We start from the raw sequence: 20751 nt of genomic DNA, 5'->3' as shown, positions 1-20751 counted from the left end.
AGGGCTTGTCTGGGATTTACCCTTGCTGTCCTGATTTGTTCTAATTCAACTTAGAATTTATTAGTGAAGATCTTTTCACTTGACACAAGGTAATGATACTTAATATGTTTGTCTCAACAGATGATTCCATGGTACTTACTGCACTTATTAATTCATTCATTTAGCTTTCTTGGTCCACTGACTGTTGGGTGGACAAATCCCTTTCAGTAAGACCTTTCAGTAAGTTTTTATATATTTTAGTACAATGTGTGGTTATAACTATAAATACAGAATAATCAATTTTCAATGCAGTAAGCTGATTACTGACTATTTGGCCATATAACAAGAAACGCATAAATAATTATAATCAGTAAAAAGAAAGTAGAAGTCAATTCCAATTGTTGTGAGAGTTGTGGCATAATTAGCTGCACGGCGACCAATCGGAGTTCACGTCTTTTCGTCATTCTAGACTCTGATTGGCTCTTATATAATATCATTCCGAAACCTATCAGGTAAGCGTGAGACGCATTTGCCTCTGATTGGTTAACTTTCAAGTCCCCGCCTACTGAGCCTTTATAATAGCTGGTTGTCACATAACATTAACAACACCGTGACGGTCTCAAGCTTTTGATCCTTGTTATCTTCTGTCAAGATGGTATTGAAAGCAGTCTGCGTGTTGAAAGGAGCCGGTGAGACGACGGGGACAGTGCACTTCGAGCAGGAGGTATCACTTTCGATATTATGTTGGCAAAACTAAGTGTCTTGGTGACATGAAGTACGTTCTATTCTTCATGTAATGCTGTAGCTTGTTAGCGTAGCAGCTCTTCGGCTAAGCTAGTTCTCCTTTCAACTTTGATGCCGGTGAACTAAACGCGTTTTTCTGCTAGCTTGTTCCAAATCCCCATGCTACTCCACGCAGTTTAGCAAAGCAGCTAGTTTACAGTCGTCATCTGAAAATAAATGGTCCCTTTCACTTCCGAAAACGTGAAGTATGCTCGCATTTAGCGAGCCATGTCCAATTACTTCGCCAAGATCATGGCAATTAAGATTATCTGTCGAAATACTATCTGCATTGTTTCATGATTATAGTAACCTTTGGATTCAGAAGGCTAATGTTAATGATTACGCCTTTGCGCCTCGCAAACGCATGTTGCATAATGTTTGATCGTCACATTTGTTGTTCTGTTCAGGTCGCATTTCGATAGGAGACCTTATGCTTCTCAGTCTGTTAATATGTCTTGTTGCATATGGATCGTGTCTTTCTAAAACGGCCATATGAAAATAAGCTTAAGTAATTTTGCTGAGTCACTGCGTGACCTCGATGTGGCCTTATTCGCACCACGAATGTCTGGGCTTTAGTGATAAACGTCCCTGAACCTACTCAGCATTTGACCGCCTCGTAAACTCTCCGAAAAAGGCAATTATTATTGCCAAACAGACCAGACATGTTTTATCATCGATCATCATTAAATAAACTTTTTTCGAGTACATTTTAAGTTTTGCTGTACTTGTTTAAATTCATAGTTAGATTATTCACTTCAAGACAGTTTAAAGGGTGTTATATTTTTTTAATTTATTTTTCTCCAGGATGTTTTTTTTTTTTTTTTTTTGCCTAAGTAAACTTTAAGGGCCCCATCTTGTTACAAAAGCAAATAATGAGGAAGGTTTAAAAAATCCACATATTGGTGAACATTCCCTTGTTAAACTCAGTCAGGTAAAATGGCAACCTGATGTAACATGAATCGGCTTACATTCTGCCGATTGACTGCATCATGTGTGTATGCCCCATGTTCAAATATGAGCCATACACTATAAACACACACAATAGAATACTTAAGATTATATGAGGAGAAAATATTTAATAATTTGACAACGTTTACAATATAAACATTTATACCGTATTTTGTGGACAACAAGACACAGCATTTTAGGCGCAATATCAATTAATGGGTCTATTTTCAAACATAAGGAGCACTGCATTATAAGGCACATGATAAAAAATATGGCATACAATGCAAAACAAAACAGTCACTTTAGTCAAACTTTATTCCTCTCACTTTGTTCCCTCAGAAACTCTGTTTTGTCTTTACCAGGCACAATTCATCTGCTTGCTTCCTCCACTTCCATACCATTGACTAATTCATGTTGAAGTATTTCGTGGCTGCTCTATTCCCACAATCTACTGCGTGACTGATAGCCTTGAGTTTGAATTCCACTTTGTAAAAAATGTCTCTTAAAAGGTGCCATTTTTGGGGGCCAGTATGTACATTACAGTAATATTAGGTCAAAGCACATTAGGTACTGGTTTTACAAAAAGTGGGAAGTTAAAGTTGCAACATCTTAACAGTTGCTCTAGAAAATTTTATCTCTTAGTAAGGAGCCTTACAAAGGGAATGTGATAATACTTGTTTTGTATTCTTTAGTTTCGAGTCATACTGGCTGTCTGATTTTGGTAGCTCAGCTGTCCTTGTCATCCTCCTTACTGTGTCATCTTGCATTGGCAGAATGACACTGCCCCAGTGAAGGTGACCGGCGAGATCAAGGGCCTCTCTCCGGGCCTGCATGGTTTCCATGTCCACGTTTACGGTGACAATACGAATGGTGGGCTCTCTTGCTTTGCACATTAACTATTTTTATAATATCATGAACTACCAGATGTCCCCTTAATGCTATTCTATTTTCCTCAAATGACTAATGATGATGTCAACATGCTACAATGAATATATATATATATTTTTCTATTTCTTAGGCTGCATCAGTGCAGGCCCTCATTTCAATCCCCTTAACAAGAAACATGGTGGTCCAGATGATGAGGAGAGGTTAGTCCACTCTGAAAGAAATATTTTGTGGCATAACAGTCAAACATTAAAACATTTGCTCAGTGTAATGTTCTACTGCACATTGTCAAAATCGATTACAAAATATATAGACAATTAGGTTCTGACATTGGATTGAAAATCCTTCTCTGTTAAATTGAGGTTACTGAATACACAGTATTCTCTTGGAAACACCACAGAACAGGAGCTGTTAAATTTCAAGCAACATCTTGTCAGTGACTTTCGAAGCTTGTATAGATTGTATATTGTTCTGTCAGAGATCAGTTGCAATGAAAGCCATTCTTTGTATCCCCCCTTCTTACAGACATGTGGGGGACCTTGGAAATGTGACTGCAGGTGAAAACAAAGTTGCCAACATAGAAATCACAGACAAGTTGCTGTCTCTCGCTGGCCCCAACTCCATTATTGGCAGAACCATGGTGGTGAGTTAAGGCTCTGCTGTTTCCCCTTTCACAGCTCAGTCAGGCTTCAACTCTCTAGTAGAGATGCCTGTTTTGCAGGGAAACTCATGCCAGTATCCAAGTGTTAAGACACCCAAGTAGAGTTTATTGTTTTGCATGGAAAATCATGGAATGCCGCTTTCCAAGTGTTAAGACTCCAGAAAGTTTTGGACATTTACATTACTCGTATATTGAGCAGCTGTTTCTGGTTCCCTTTAAATCTCAAGGAACAATTGTCTAATAGGGAGCAAATTCACACAGATGCTTGTACAGATTGTTGTGATTTTTTTTTTTTTTAATTCCCTTATTCCTGATCAAATTTATTCTGGGTGAGTAATGCATAATTTTTAGTGGTTTATTCAACTTTTTTTTTTTTTTTTTTTTGAAAGTCTGTTAGCACAGAGGAAAAAAATGCCTGCATGTGATTTGGAACTACAAAAGCCCCAGTATTTAAAGGCAACATCAAGTGATTCTAATCAGTACAGATGTCTGACATCTTCATTTATTTAAAATAATGACACACTCTTTGCCTTAATATGCTGTGGAATCAAGCTTGCTGTGAGCTTTGCATCCCTCATCAAAAATCTTTATTTATCAATCTTTTTTATTTCATGGAATATTTCAATACTCCCTAGAGGGGAAAACGTGTTCTCTGCATTTGACCGATTGTGGCTGAATCTTGTGCAGTGGGTAGCCGCTGAGTGGCGCCCCGAGGAGCAGTTTGGGGTTCACTGTTTTGCTCAGCACCACCTTGACAGTCTGGCGCATTCGGGAATTGAACCAGTAATATTTGGTTCAAGGTCTTAACAACCTGTGCCTGTGCTGGGTTACCCCTCAGCATAGCTGATAATCCGCCATCAAGACCAATTTTGTGCTGAAAGACTTTACATCATATTGCTTTTATTTCCATCATCCACTCAACCATTCCTGAAAATGCTAATTTTTCACTTCAGTTTCCTCTGAAGACATTTTTATTGTGAATGAAGCCATTTTTTGAAGCCCTCTTTTTTTTTTTCTTTTTTTTTTTCCTCCCCCTATGACACCTTGTTGACTGCAGCATGAAGGCATAACAAGGGCTTCACTGTTTCTTCAGTCACATGTTCTGAACAACATTTAGGCATAATTTAAGAATTCTGAAAAACCCTGAAGGAACTAGATGATGTGGAACATTTTTTTTTTTAACTGGAGCAGGTACTTGGCTTAATGTAAAGTATTAAAAGCTACTTTTTTTCTTGAAGGGATACCTAAAGCTCTTGCTTATATTTTCTGTCCTGCTGCTGTTAACACTGGGAATTTCCCAACTGCAGGACTGTTAAGCTTCTTTTTAGCCACAAAGCTGGTCAAAATATTTACGGTGTTAAATTATAGGACTGAATTTTCAATTCATTGCTTTAGATTCTCATCAATGTCTTTATGAAAAATTACATTGATGGAAATTCATTTCTAAAATTACAGATCTTGCTTTGGGATTACTCCTGTGTGTGCAAATGCTTGGAAGATTGAAAATGTCTGATTCTTCATTTTGCCCTGTACTGTAGATCCATGAGGCTGTTGATGACCTGGGAAAAGGAGGCAATGAAGAGAGTTCCAAGACTGGGAATGCTGGGGCACGTCTGGCCTGTGGAGTGATTGGTATCGCTCAGTAAGTCTGCTGGAAGGTGAAGCAAGAGAGGCAACTTTCGACCTAGCACTTATAAGACCAATCTAGCTACTTGATGCCACCATATTTCCTTTCCAGTTTGCTGCAGGTTTTTACTATCTGTTTAGTAGACTAGCCATGCTTAACCTTGTCTGTTCTTCATAAGAAATGTAAACGGGTTTATGTGTCTGGTCAGTTTTGTTCCCAAAGATTTAGTGGCGCACAAATACAAACAAATGTGAGGGGGGAGGGGATGAATAAAGTTCAATCAAATTAATCTAGTGCTTGTTGTTTCAATGTCTGTTTTTTGGGAAAATTGTGTCATTTGTTTTCCAAAAAAGATGTAGACTCACAAAAATTAAAGCAGGTTTGATGTGCAGTCCTCAGGCTGCCCCTTCTTGTAGGTAATGCCCCACAGGACTAAGTTTTTCTCCTTTCCATAATTTTTCCTATCATTTATATTGAACATATAAATACTTCCATTTCTGTGAATGACAAAGGTAGATGAATCACCTGAGTATAAAATTTCACCACAATTAAGTGCTATGACATACATTTGACCAGCAGGGGTTGTCATTATTGCGGAAATGTCCAATTGGTAATGTAGAAGGTAAAGTTTATTTATTTATTATGATTTTATGGACCCAGTTATAACAAAATTGTAATTTGAGCTTCTTCGGTTTCGGCCACATGGAGTCCTAAAACTACTGGCTCGTCACTTGTAAAATCTTGTTCTGGCAATTTGACTAAGTTTCTTTCATGAAACTATTTTATCTGAGTGGCTTCTGCAGCTCCAATGGATTTGGATTTCTAATCTGTTAACATCTGGGGTGTGTCAACATCTTGGTGTAGGTCCAAGTTTAGAAGATCTTTTAGGTTAATGACGGAGTTGTTTTTTTTGCAACTAGGTTAAATGGGGTTATGTCAACTTGTGTCGCTTAAGGGATCCAGGGTACGAATTCCAGGGACTCACCTGAGTTGGAATGTGTCCTTGTAAGGCTAATGTTTACATCACGTGAATCGAAAAGTCCATTAGTTCACCTGAGCTGAGGCTCAAAACCAGGCCCGATGACTACCACCCGTGCCTCACCCCAGGTTAACAGATTTACATTATCTTCACACGTCAACATAACGAACCCTCTAACCTTGAAGCTGTGGCCAAACCCCCGTATAACCAGAAACTCCCATTAGTGTATTAGGACTGCAGAAGCAGCATATGACCTTTGACCTGGATGGTAAGTTTAAGAGTGTCTAAATATATACAGATATTGTCATGAAACCAATCAAGTACTTTTTGCAATTTCATATGTTAAGTCTCTCAGAACGAGATTTCTGATTTTCAGAATTATTTTTATGTTTTCCAACATTTCCCCTGATATGAAGATCCCCCATCCACTAGCATTTGATGCACAAACACATACTTCCACTAGAGGGCAGTGCCACCCCTCACAATACAGTTCCTTGTCAATTCGTCCCTGTCTTAAAAATCAGGAAAATTATGTTTTATAGAGCCACGGATGCAGATGAGAAAGAAGTAAAATGCTTATTTGATTACATACAAGGTTTTACTATAGTCCTTTAATGGTAGTTTTCAGCTGCTCCCTTCAGGGTTTTGTGTTGACAGCAAATCAAGCTCTATCTAACCCTACTCTCTATCCTCGTTCATACCAGCTACCTTCATGTCCATGTTCACTACGTCTATAAATATTTTCTTTGGTCTTCCTCTAGACCTCCTGCCTGGCACTTCCAACCCCAGCATCCTTTTACCAATATGTTAACTATCCCTCCTCCATTAATTACCGAACCATCTTAGTCTGGTTTCTTTGACCTTCTCTCCAAAACATCTAATGTGCTGTCCCTCTGATGGACTGATTCTGATACTGTGCTCCCTACACCTCTGCTTTTCCTCACTGCCTCTTTCTCCAAAACCTACAGCATCGCTGGTCTAACGGATGTGTTGTAGACCTTTCCTTTAATTCTGGTTGATACTTTTATCACACATCACCCATGACACGTTTCTCCACCTGTCCAAAAGTGCTTGAACCTGTTTTGCTTAAACACAAATATTGTATTAACATGTCAGAAAGGCAAATTAGGGAAATAGTGGTTTCAGGTTACTCCTTGTCCTTCCTCTATTGTATTTTTCTTTTGACATTTTTATTGCTGATGCATATAGTGAGTCAAACTGAGTAGTTTAAAGTATTTTCCTTTTTCATGTGTGGTTGTTGCCAAATGTCTCATTGTCTCCTAGTGAAGTTAGAAACTGGAGGGACTTCAGTGGAGTTGTTCCCACCGGGGGCCGTCCAGTTGCATAATGCACAGAGTGCGTCGTTAAAGTCATATGAGAGGTGTTTTGGCCTGTCGAGGTGGAAATGTGTCGGCTGCTTTCTACGCAAATGGTAGTTTTTCTTCTCCCCTATTTCAGCTTTGATTTCAGCTTTGATGCTGGTCAGGCTTCTTTTAGCAAAGAAAAGAGTCGTTATTTTTTTTCTTCTCTAATCTCCTTTCCGTCCAACAAAAATCAGCAATTAAACTTTATTCTGTCTGGTTACGTAAATATGTGCACATCGGTTTTATGTGCTTATACAAGTTAAGGCCAACTGTACCTGCTGTTCATGCTGAGAACTTGTCCGAAACAGCGCAGAGGAGTTGAAATAGCTGTATTATTATAGACAGATGCAGCCAGTGGAATGGAAAGACAGACTGACTGTAAAAGCTGGTATAAATAGCCTTGGAGTGAAATGATGAATAATACAGACAGGGAAAGGAGTTTGACAGCAATGCTGCTCAACAAAATATAAAATGTAGCATAAAGTATGTAATGCATGGGCGAGTAAGGAAATGACAACCATCCAGATACTATTAGACCTTCATGAATTATTACTGTATCCCCATTTCCCACCTCGTGTGGGATTAATACTGCGCTGTTTGTTGGATTGGTTTTTAATGGGTCACACGGCTAACCAGCCGCTTAAGCAATTTAAAGGGTTATTTGACACATAAACACCAAATTAAAAGCACTCTATTGTTATCCTGCTTACATCTTGTCTGTCGAGGAATCAATGCCCAAGTTTACCTGGCGTGAAATTTTCTTTGACTCTTTCTCATTTATCAAATCAATGTGTGTAACTAAGGGTCTGGGAACCGAAATCTTCCAGCAATACCTACCTTCAGTTATATTAATAGTAATTGTAGTATTCTAGTTAAACCTTCAGCTGCCATCTTTAATATGAATATAATATTTTATTGGTATTTATGAAATGTATGACGTCAAAAAGGGCATGTTTTGACAAGTCTGACTTCACAACAGAGCAGCAGTGTGAAAATCATGGAGTCACACCAGGTCCTGCAGGTCCAGGGAATTAGCTGATATTCTATATTTACATTACACTGCTCAAGAAAATCATTTATGACAAGGAGTGGTCAATGACAATGTAGGCTTTCCTCAAAAGAATAACCGGACTTGTGTCAGTTCTTTCTTTTTTTTTTGGAAATCAACATTCTCTTAATTTTCCCCAACTTTTTTTTCACTGACACAATAGAATTTTTGTTTGGCTAATTAGTCACAATATAAATCTATTATGCGACTCCAAATAAGGGCCATCTTCTCTTAGCATTACTTAAGCGATGCAGCCCCTGTCACAGTTACTCCATTGTGACTTAAAGTATCTTAATTTTACTTACTTACTTTTCAAATCATGATCTGCCCTTCGTAAATGCATTTGTCATACATAGATCTGTTTCCCTGCACCATCTGTTGGAACATGTTGCTCACATGTGCACGTCTAAAAATAATAAGAGTGATAAATGCAGCACTCTAAATTGGGTCATTATGGCCCCAAATGTCTCACATTCACATTATGAGGGTCTTGTGCATAGATATGCTAGGAAGGAGCACATTTTACTGTCTATAGACTGTCTAAGCAGTACAAAGACTTGCATGATTCAGGGTGGCCTTTTTGTAGATGCATCAAACTGCACCGCAGCTGCACTTAACCAACCCCATGCTTTTGAAGCCACGGGTTTGGTGTCCCACAAAGACATTCATCATATCTCAATAATGGCCCAGCCGGGACTCTTTTCTTCCCCCCGAAACTTGTTCCTGCCATTTGGTAACATTAAAGTATTGAACCGTGGAAATGGCAAACAAGTTATTCATTGTGCGCACGCATCTAATTTTTGACTTTCCTTTTCCTGCTCTTTTCAGTGTGGGTCATGCAAAGTGGTCTTCCAAACAGATCCCCGCTAGATTGTCGGGCTGTGAGTTGAACGGGCTCTTTTGTGCCAGTAAATAGTCTTGAATTAAGCAAGTAGTGGAAAGCAGAACAGCACTCTCCGCTCTCTGTGCCCTTGAACTGAGCACCCAACCCCCTAATGCTGCCCGGGAGCTGTGGCTGGCCACTGCTCGGGTGTGTGTGCCTTCACTGCTCTTAGTATGTGTGTGTGTGCGTGTGGAGGGGGGGGGGTGAATTTTCAGTAATGAAGCAGGGTTTGAATGCAGAACTCTAATTTCCCCCAGCAATAAGTAAAGCAAGAAAGAAAATTGGGGGAGTCTAATCATGTTGCGTGTGAAAATCTGTAATTTTTTTTGCCTTGCCGTTGTTTTGGCTAATGAAGAGATATTCTAGTCCAAAAATGTTGAAACGTCAAAATATATCCGTATAAGTAGAAATTCAACGAGTGAACGGGTGTGATATCTTTCTGTCCAGCCAGCTGGACCATGACTGCAAATGTCCTGGTGGTGTTCTGGAAAACACTCCCAATAAAAGTGTTAGAACCCTGCACTGATAAGCTGCCCGGCTAAACATGGTAACATAAAAATGTACAAAACTCTTAATATGGAAGATAGGAAAAAAAAAACACACATAATAAACTCTTACTCCACGCACAGACAACCGTTGTGTGTGCCAGGACTGAACGTACAAGCTTTGCTTATGTAAGAGGTGGATCGTAGGTGTGAGTGACAAACCCAGGTGAGAGGTTACGTTCAAGATCTAATGTAAACAGCAATTTCTCCAGGGTAAAGGTGGAACATTCATTGGGCAAGTTTCTTCCATCGTGAGCCCGTTCCGCAAGATTCAAGTGTTTTCCTTTTCTGACAGCGAAGAAATTGGAATGAAAAAAAAAAAAAAAGAGGCGACTCACGTTTTTCCGCCACCGTTCAGCACCCACACGTACAAATTTGCACTTGAACGCGAGGCTATCTCCGGAGCGCTCGCAAGGTTGTGTGTGTGTGTTTTATTTTTCCTTCTCTGTTTCATTTGCACTCCAAAAGACTGCTGAGAAAGACCAGTAGGATCACATTTTGTAAAGGCTTAGTACCATTCCAACCATTTTGTATAGCCGTGAATAGCTGTGTATAGCCGTTGTATAGCCGTGTACCAACCTGAACACTGTGGACAGACAGGCCCCCAAGGATGATTTTTTTCCTCTGTTTAGCTAAATATCAATAAATAGGGAAAAGAAAAATAATATCCGAGTGGCTTATTTTGCAAAATGTGAATCGGTCAGTTGGCCAATACACCGCTAAAGAGCCTGCTTACGATGGAGGCAATGGTGAAACCTCCTCTGTCCTCAATTCTTGGAGCGAAGGCCACCTGCCGACACACAGCCCACCAGCAATATCGCAGGAATTATTTTTAGAGCGTAGGAGCCATAGGTCAGGGGTGAAATGTTATAAATGGTGGCTGTCCTATGAGAGATGGTTGAAGGGAGGGCGGACTATTTACAAGGCCCCTGTGATCTAACCTCTGACCCCTGAGCTGCGTCTTGTAATTATGAAAGTGAAAAACTGCTAAAGTTCCCTTTCCCTACCCAGAACTTCTCATTTCAATTTGATTGACAGATGTGAGCGAGAAAACAATTTGTTGAATTATTATTTGCGCTTCTAGAGTTTCGCCGGCAGCTGAGCCCAGCATTAGGATGTCAACAGACTCTGGGTAATATGAGGTAACGATACGTGCGAGCCGTGTAATATTGACTCTCAAGGGACTCGGAGGATAATTTCACACATTACATCTCCCTTTAGCAGTCCTGGGCTTCGGCTTTTGAACTCAGTGACCTGCTAAACCTGCGCGATCATATCATTATTGTTCCGTGTGGTCAGGATGGCTTGAGGATTTTCAAGTCTGCTTAGTGAGACCGCGCTGGGGGGAGACAGAAAGGCACAAATGATTTTGAAATTTGGCAGCCGAGTATTGTGCCAGACGCTGACCTTGTGTGACATTCCAAAGAGGCCTCTTAGAAAATTCTCCGGACGGTCATTAGCAGGCATATCACGACCGGAGTGACAACACGGGCTTTAACGTGAAACCAGATCTTACTTTAATTTTACAAAGCACACATTTTGAACTTCAAAAGAAAAAGTATCTGTATATTGCATGTACTGTTTGTGATGGAAGTGTTGAAATATTGCCTTCATCAAGCTCATTTCAACATGTGACACTGAACATTCAATATGTTCATCTGCAACGGAGAATCCATTCGCTACTTCCTGTCCCGATGCCGCTCTAACAGTTTAATATTAATATGATGAACGTGTTCTTCACATGCTATCACCTTGAGATCAAGCTTGTTGGGTGAAGAAATTCTGAATTCATGCCCCGAGATATATGATCAAGGACAGAAATTATTCGAGACGATTAAATTCCGAAGCACAATTAATTTGTTTTGCCAAAGTTAAGCTAAGGGCGGCACGATGTTGCAGTTGGTTAGTGCTTCTGACTCACAACAAGACCGTCCCTGGTTTGATTTCGACAGAACGTTTGGGTTTCCTCCCATGGTCAGGAAGTTAGTTCAGGCAGCGGGCTCATATGAGACTCGAAAATCGCCCAGAGAAAGAGAATGGTTGTACGTCTTAACATGTAGCTCATGTGATTGACTGGCGATGAACCTTTTGCCCAACGGCAGCTGGTGATAGGCTGACAGCAGGAATAAACTCGATAAGGAATGCATGAAGGAGATAAGGAATTGGAACAAAAGATGTTGACAGATTGTTAAAACATCAAATCAGCACTGGCCCCAAATTGCGTAACGGATACATCCTTAATTTGTCCTCAACATATTCCAATCTTTTCCTTTTGTCACCCCAGGTCTTCACCAAATAACCTCATCGTTCCCGAGCAACAGCCGATATAGGTTTTTGCCCCACGGACAGAATACAGCATGTATTCTGTTATGTAGATTCATTTTCCACTCATAGGTTTTTAAGCAAATATTTAGCCTGCGGTTACAAAAGTAGGAAGTATTGAAAAGGAGATAATGGCTGAGAACCAGTCGGTCTCCTGTCTGTGCGCTTCAAATACATGGGGGGGCGGAAAGGGTGTGTCATGGTCACGGGAGATAATTCACACTGTGATCAGGGTTCTGATTATTAAACTGCGTGGAACAGATCAATCTTTACTCTTCCCTGAAGTGATATCCTCACACGCTACACACACACACACACACACACACATACGTGTTTGCACTCACTCATATTGGCAAGGTGACCTTCTTATACGGGCGTGACATAAATGCATTTCTTGATTTTCATCCCAGAGGGTCGATTGTGTACACTCGTGTGCGTGCGTGGGTGTCTGTGCGTCTTCCATTTAAAGCTCTCATACGTGTGTGTGAGATGTGATGTTCAGGTGCGAAGCGTACTGTGGTTCCCAGCAGACGGAGGACCGCCGAGCGCTCTCTCTTGTCGGGGAGGTAGAGGCAAGACTGTAGAGGGGGGGCGGTTGGGCGAACAAAGAAGAAGGGAATGAAAGGAGAAGGGAAAGGAGGTCAATGAAGCTTCTGTTTATCTTCCAGGGAATTTTCTACATTATCCACGGCCAGACGGGAGGGATGCTATTCCTCCCCTCGGTGTGTCCCCTCTCTCTCCCATTTCAACTTTCAATATTTTTCTCTTCTCTTGGTATTCGCCTCTCCATCCGTTGCAGATAATGGACACAGTCTGGGCTCTGACCCCACACTCTCTTTTTTTTTTTTGAGATGAAGGCGGAAATTACTTTGCTAATATGCGCATATTTTGCATTCATTTGAATTAACCCGGGCCAAAAATTATTCACTTCTCTCCAAGTTTTGCTCAATTATTCATCCACCCGTGAAAAGAATTTGGAAAGTAAAGACGTGTTCGGGGTTTTTTCTGCCGGCAGCTGGCGAGTTTCATCATTGTTTAGTCTGATGACGGTTTTCTCAATTAATTGTTTCATCCCTAAATTTTCCAGTGTTATTCATAGAAACTTTAATGTCTCCCAAGAAAAGATTATACCACATTTGATAACATTTAATACATAATAAATCTTAAGATCTCAAAGATTTGATACATGCTGCCATGAAAAGCAAACATGCATAATCTTTCAAAAGTTTAGCATTTGTTGACTTTGCATGTGAGATTGCTTAAATCACTGACTTGGTTTCAGCCCACTAGCTTTTCTCTTGAAAAGGTTTCAACTCCACAACCCGGTTCTAAGAACAGCGGACTGAAACGGGTGTGAATTGCGCAAGCTTCTGCAGGTGCGTACATTTAGTTCTATCAGCTTAGGACAGCGGTTCTTAACCCGGGTTCGATCAACCCCAGGGGTTTGGTGGAGGTCAAGACACACACCCGACGCATATAGTTCGTGATGACGCTCCACACTGGGCCATCACTCCGTAGCTTGGCCAATCTTACGTCAACTTGTGACTGTCGTGATGGTACGTTGTGCGATTTCTCTCCTAATATATGAATCCCTTGGTACTAATTATGTCGAGCAATATTTACAGTATGGATTCACGTGTATAACGGCACGTGATGGGAGTCAGCGTCTTAACTGTTTTTGTTCTTGTGTGGAAATCATGTTTTGCTGGTTTTGTTCTCTGAACATTTTTTTTGCACCCATAAAACATAAACCTATGTCTTGAATTTGAAAGAAAATGAAATTTGATTTTTCCAATAAAGAAAGGTTCGATGAATGCGCATAAGATGGTGAGTTTCAGTACCTCCAACAAGGTTAAGAACTACTGACATAGGAGGAACAGATCATTACGATTGTAAGAGTCTCTATCACCGTCCCTGCCTCTACTGGCCTCCAAGGTTTTTGGAAATGTAAATCTTAAATAGGCCAAACTCTGTCTAGTGACTACCTGCATGTAGACATCAGCTAAGACTTAATTCATACCTTATCTTCTGGCTAATCTGCAATTTGATCCATCATACGGTTGTCCTTAACTAGCCACCATCACCCATTACTTCCCAAACATCTGATTTGAGGATTTCGGTTTTAAATGAAAGATCTGGTCCATCAAACTAATTTTAGAGTCCACCAACATGAAAAATTCATTAAAGTATTTTAGCTACAGACATGTCCATCACACTTTCATAGGAACCCACAAATGTAAATTTTGACAGTATTTAATTTATTTAATTTAATTTAATTTAATTTAATTTAATTTAATTTAATTTTATTTTATTTTATTTTATTTTATTTTATTTTATTTTATTTTATTTTATTTTATTTTATTTTATTTTATTTTATGGAAATCAGAAGTGGAGAAAGGGCTCGGTGTGAGGGCAGGCTGCCACTCATTTTGGACGGGGATCTCCTGCTTGGAGGTTCATCATTATATAAAGAAAAGGAACTGATGATGTGTAATGAAGCAGTCTCTAGCCTTTCATGCTTTACAGCTAGGCCCGTCTACTCGCACATGGTAGCATGAAAATCCTCTGTTTTCACAAAAAGTAGATGAATCAGACCTACGACCCATGAAAATCCTCGAAATCAATTCAACAATCCACTAATTCAATATTGTCAGCTTGTTTTGGAGACCAGTTTGTCCATAAAACAGGATTTCGATCAAGCACCTCTGCTGAAATACAGTTGGAGTCCGCACTTACAATAGGTTAGTATAACGATGAACTAAACCTTGCAATGAGTTTCATTGTATGACTATATTTTGTGTGTGCACGTGTGCACCGTTCAGGTTTCGTGTACCGGTTTATGTGTCATCTTTGCACGGCGCCACCCTGCGAGGTTGAGAATGTTTTGTGTGTGTGTGTGCGTTTGTTTCTCATCTCCGTGCGTCCTTCTCGGCAGGCGGTAACTGTTAAACTCTTCAATTCGACAGGATTATTCTTGCGGGCGGTCCTGCGGGAGCAACCGTCAGTCCGCCAGTCACCTTCTGATGCTTAAATCCCCCTGTTGCCTCCCCTCCCCCTCTTTTTCCAGCACTACACCTCTTAACCTCATCTCTGTTCCCTCCCTTGCTTTTTTTTTTTTTTTTTTTGCAGGCGTTGTCACTTTTCAACTGAAGGGGCTGAAACACAGAAGACACAGTTGCAGTCGCCCTGGAAAAAGCCCTGATATCGAAGCTCCACCTGACAGGTTTTAGACTTAAAAGCTGCAGGTTATATTCCCAAGGGGCCAAACTGTCAGCTTTATATTAGATGTGTAGATATTAAACTAAATAAAAGGGGACAACCTAATCAATACATCTCTCCATAGTTGTTGATTATCTCAAGTAAACACAAAGTTATTAAAATCATATAATTATATATAATTGTTAAGATGATAGCAGTCTCCCCACTATGGGATGCATGTTATCTTATCCATTCTTATCCTCTTATCTCATCTGTTGTTATCTTATAACGCCTCATTGTAAGCGTTACAATTATGTAGCTCTCGTTCATCCTGATTATCAATGCCTTTGTCAATGTGGCGATTTGGGAGTCATCAGATTGGATTGGATGATAAGAATTTGAGATGGCTGCATGGCTAAAGACTTCGAATGATGTAACAAGACAAGCACGACCGCAGGATAAGAAAAGGTCTGATTCTGTCTCTACTGTTTGACCTGGAAACAATCCATATACAAAGATCTTCTAAATGAGCGCGAGAGAACGTGTGCGTTTCAGGCCGAGGAAGTTGAGTGGGTGAGAGGAAGAACCTTTGCAGCGCTAAAGCTAACGGGCTCTCGAGCCACCATTCAGTCAAAACTATATTTCTTACCCTTCCTGTGTTTGATATGAGCGAGTGTTAGACGACTGCGTTTCCCATTTAACTGCGAATGAATGACAGCGTTTTAAAATGTGCGCCCTGTGGGTCAGATTTAAATCACAAGCCTTCTGATTTCTCCAGTTGTTATAGATGGTTTAAGGAGGATGATCTTGTTCTAATATTCGGTGTACCGTGGAAAATCTCCAATTTAAAAATATTCAAATGCGATCAGAGGAAATTGTCCTTATTTGTCCTGCGGCAGTGAAATCCAACACATTAGGAGTGGATTTTATCATGATGTAGGAGGCACTGTGCTTCAGAAATTAAAAAGAGTACCAAAGATATAATATATAAATGTATATTCATATTCTGCAATGCTTACAGAGGATTAATGGTAAGATGTGTTTTTAAGTATTTTAATTGCAGTATTGATTTAGTTCTGCAAAACTAATTTATGTGCATATGTGTATGTGTGCGTGTTGCAATGCAGAGGAAAAACCAATTCACCTTGTTGAATAATTCAAATATGTACAATCGACAAAAGTAGGTATGAGCACAAATGAAATTAAACGGTCTTCCATAGAAGCGGTACAGAAATGGACATCAAAAAATCGGAAGGTGCAATGACATCTAAATACTGAAATAAGACACTTGGATTGAAACTCTGCAACTATTTTAAAGCATTGTGCATTATTTTTTACATTGTGGACCGTGTTTGTGCGGAAACAGTACTTTTGGTGTCTGCGACTGGAAGGTGACCGTTTGTTCCACGTTAGATTCCACACAAATCCCCACCTCGGAGCCCCCGGTGAGCTCTGATGCGGTTTGATGTGTGTAGCGGCTGCCTTGAGAGGGTCTGAGTGTGTGTTTCTGGAGCGTGCTTTATTAATGAATGAGCATTGGAGTGTACTTGTGTGTGGGAATGTGTGCGTGTGTGTGTGAGAGCCATTTCAGGGAGGTTACTGGGCTATATGTGAGTAATGAAATGAGCTGCACAGTTTGTGCTCATGATTTTTTTTTTTTCTTGACAAGGTCAGGAGGTTGTGTGGTGGTTGAGCGGTCGGCCGAACGCCATCTAAACCCCCACAGCCGCGCACCTCTTAACAAAATCGGTGAGAAATGGGAGAGAGATCAGGGAGAAAGATTAAAAAAAAAAATGTTAGAGTGAAAAACAGACATCATCTTAAAACGCTTCACCCTAATTGTTGCTGCTCCCTGCTTACATGGGTGGGGATGCATGAGGGGGAGGATTATGACCGCCGAGTGTGACATAATGTTTTTAATCCACTAATGGTTGTGTCATCAGGTACGGAGGAGAGATACATCTTTATCGTCTGCCCTCGTGCTATTAATAGCTGATGTTCGGTTTTAGATGAACAACCTGATGGGCCTCTCTTACGTTCTCTCAGAGTTAGGAATCGGGCGGTGAACGTCACTGCAGACACAACCTGTTCTTCCTTCTCCCCACTGGAAGGAGGTTAAGAAGGTACAGCAGGATTGCTTTCTCCCAAAAGCGAGCTCACCTTCTCTTCCCACCTAAAAATGCACCGACAGAAACGTCTCTTCCTGATCATCACTTTATTTATCGATTTTATTTATCTCATTTTTGCACAACCTCGCTGGCCACATTGCTTATGTGGATTATCACCTTATTGCACTCTGCACTTTGTGTTTTGTTGATAATGTTCTTGTCCGGTCACCGTGCGAGGTGTACCCTACTAACATACTCGATTTCTAGAGCCGATACCGGTATGTCTTCAATTTGAGAATGTTTGGTTATGACTAAACTGCCCTTCCTGCTCTCTGACACTTGTTTTTTTTTTTTTTTTGCCTCGACCGAAAAATTCGGGTTAAGATTTCACGCACGCCCTGTTGAGAACCGATCGATGATCCCGCACCCGGTGCGAACTATGGTCTTTCGGAGAAAAGGCACGGGGGGCGGCTCTCAGAGCGCCGGCTTCGGCCGTCAGCTCTCTTAAATGAACGCCTTTCAATCCTCCGCCTCTCAATACCAAGAAGAATAGACTTTGCATTCTTTTTCAATCAATATTATTCACTGTCGGTGCTTCTTTGATTCTTCTTTGACTCGATGAGATCATCAAACAACCTCCATCTCACCTCCGCATTCATTTTTGTGTTGCTGAGGTTCACAGTAGTAGGTTCAGTGTCTAAATAGTACTTTTCACATCATGGTGAATTATAGGAAATGATTCACCTTAAGAATATGAATGGCTTAACGACAAGAAGGGAGAATATCGTCTATGCAGACGTGCAATATATTTTTTTTGATCGATAAAAATGTTCATCGGCTCAAAACCCTCCCTCGCTGTCAGTGTGCGTCTCCGAAAAGGGTCATCCAGGGGCGCTGCACTGATGGGAGATGACAGTGAACCTGAACGCTCGCTGCAGTTGTGCAACACCGCTTTCCGATTGAAGTTCGCGGGCGGAAAGCCGCTCGCAAAGAATGCGAGACGTGCGTTCGCGTCTGGGAACCCTCTACCGTGCGTGTATGGGTAGAAAAACAATTTTCTGTAGGGCACAGGAGACCTGTTCTTGCATGTTTGATAGGTTATACCCGACGATCGAATTAATTGACACCTCAGCGTGGGGGTGTCAGAGCCAAGCGTTTCATCACGCCGCTGCACCTGATGCATGTCAGGAGCGCTGTCTGCCACCTGATGTCCACACCTTCATCAGTCTGAGGACGTCAGTCTGGCATCTGTTTTAATGAGTGCAGCTCGTGTGTGTGTGTGCATTTAACACCGTAACGGGAAATGCAATATTCTTTCGCCAGCGATTGGCTAAAAAATGACCCGAAGCGGTAGAACCTGCAACCAGTAGGCTGTGTGAAGGAGGTAGCTCGCTGAAAGGGATGTACCGTTGTGGCCCAGCAGTAGATCCATTATTCATCAGCTCTACTCGCTTGGCTGCTGATAATGATTGTATCAAGTCTGGCAAGCTGGCTCGCCGGGTGGGGGAGAACGGACGGGCTCATGGTACCTATGCATTTCCTTTTTGTCCCTTTTTTCCAATACAGTATGTTCATGAATTTCAATTTTAAGCAACAGATATGGCGGGGGGGAGGGGGAAGCACGCATTGAGAAGCCAATCTGTTTCTCAGCCCTCCCGGTCCTGACTGACATTACCACCCGCTCCCACACACCCGTCCCGCGCTACCCTCCGATGCCGATGGAGAAAGGTGTAACCTACTGCGTCGGGAGGCCGGCTCATTTGTACGGGAGGGCCGCCGAGCAAAATCGGACCGCGGCGCTGTCACTTGCAAAACAAGAACCGACATCGAATGGGATCGGTGAATATGTTGGAGTTGAACATTTTTTTTTTCTACTTCCAGCAGTTGACGGCAAACAGCGAGCGTTCACATTACAAAGGCGGCTCGCCGGGTTATGAGTGCCGACAAGATAAAACAAACAAACTCAAAGAAATCTCAGACGTGCCCTTTTCTGCAGCCGTTTTTCCCGATTACATAACATCCCTTGCTTAATCTTTACTGTTTCTTCTATGGTAGACTATTAATGCCGACATGCCATCGCAGCCATTCATCTGGCTGTCTTGTTAAGCCGCTAACCGGTTACTCTGCTCTCCCTGGATAATTACATTACAACCCAATAACGCTGTGTTTGGGTAGGAGTGTGGGAACGGGTTATTTAATTCCACGTTCATCCTGCCGAATTGGCCATTTCCTGTTTCGAAGTCGGGATAATCCCTATCCAGATAAATTCATCAGATAAAAAAAAAAACAGCAAAACATCAAAAATGAAACAGTCGGACAAGCACAAATGAACTTATTCACTGCGTAAAAGAATTCCAATGGCCAAGAGGCACGGCAGTGGTATTGTTAGGTGCTGAAATGTCATCGTGAGCCTTGGGGTAAGGCTATGAATGTGTGTGTTGTCTGTGTGTGCCAGCTTGGTTACTTCTTGGTGACGGTACGCGCCCGTTCCCTCTTTCTACCCCACAGAGGCCGTGACAGGTCTTTTTGTTGGGTAGCTCCGTTACCGTCGCTGCCCTTTGCGCTGACATGCTTGCCTCTATAAATGTTAAATATTACCAAGCGCGAGTTATTTTAGGAGCTTCACAACAAAGCAGCACAGACAATCGACAGCCTGTTACATAATCGGTCCTGCTTTCTTAACAAATCCCTTGTCTGCAAATCAATCATTTTAGAAGTGTTCAGAACACCAATATGTTTCACATGAAGCTGTCAGCCAGGGAATACAACATTAGAAATATCATTGTAGCTTATTTCTATCAAATTATTAAGTGTACCTATAGATTTTTTGATTAGAACGGGGATATAAATATGTCTTAGTCCTACATAAACCCAAAGCGTTCGATGTACGGATACACTTCCAAGTGCATCATAGAAGTGCGATAGCGTTGTGACATTGTTTTTAAAAAGCTGTCTACTTTATTTCCCATTTGCATGTGCCTTTGTTACGTGTAGGTAAAGAACCGTTGCGTACTTTGGGAACATACTGAGATTGCAACTAGACATGAACCAGTGCGTTATGCAATAGCGGTTTGGGAGGTTTCTGTTGTTGACGTCACATCAAACTGTCACAATAAACCATCTTGTCTCCAAATTGAAAAAGCAAGTTACAAGAATATCAGAGCCCTCGGTTTGGAGACCACGTCAGTAGCATGACAATTATTCCAGTTAAAACATATATAACTAAATCTGCTTAGCGGCGAGAAATCGCATTTCAGGTACATTAAGTACAGAATAAAACCATATTCTACCTTTATTGATTGCTATTTTCAGACATTTGAATAAAAATAAGCAATATAATGCATATTTTACTATCATTTTTATTTCAATGTCTGAAAATTGCAAACCGTGGGAAAAAAAAAAGTTTTTTAAAGTTTAGGAT

At 41.0% G+C, this 20751-nt stretch overlaps 1 protein-coding gene across 1 annotated transcript; it reads left to right on the top strand.

Annotated features, from left to right (window-relative positions):
* Window positions 1-556: 556 nt before the first annotated feature.
* On the top strand, window positions 557-5172 carry sod1 (superoxide dismutase 1, soluble). Its single transcript, XM_086176943.1, has 5 exons — window positions 557-703; window positions 2484-2580; window positions 2729-2798; window positions 3121-3238; window positions 4795-5172. Exons 1-5 carry the CDS (start codon window positions 632-634, stop codon window positions 4900-4902), a joined length of 465 nt encoding a protein of 154 aa, XP_086033069.1. The 5' UTR covers window positions 557-631; the 3' UTR covers window positions 4903-5172.
* Window positions 5173-20751: the final 15579 nt, after the last annotated feature.

The sequence above is a fragment of the Fistularia commersonii genome, chromosome 29 (assembly GCF_037954325.1).
Source record: "Fistularia commersonii isolate RoL2024-O1a breed Wild chromosome 29, RoL_Fcom_v1.0, whole genome shotgun sequence".
Classification (NCBI taxonomy): Eukaryota; Metazoa; Chordata; class Actinopteri; order Syngnathiformes; family Fistulariidae; genus Fistularia; species Fistularia commersonii.
The sequence above is the reverse complement of the archived record's forward strand: the minus strand, read 5'-3'. Positions and strand labels throughout refer to the sequence as shown.

Excerpts from the sequence above, each read along its gene's own strand:
- sod1 (XM_086176943.1), top strand. The coding sequence starts at position 632 with ATGGTATTGAAAGCAGTCTGCGTGTTGAAAGGAGCCGGTGAGACGACG. Across the intron at positions 704-2,483 it reads CAGTGCACTTCGAGCAGGAG|AATGACACTGCCCCAGTGAA; the intron begins GTATCACTTTCG and ends TTGCATTGGCAG. Across the intron at positions 2,799-3,120 it reads GGTCCAGATGATGAGGAGAG|ACATGTGGGGGACCTTGGAA; the intron begins GTTAGTCCACTC and ends CCCTTCTTACAG.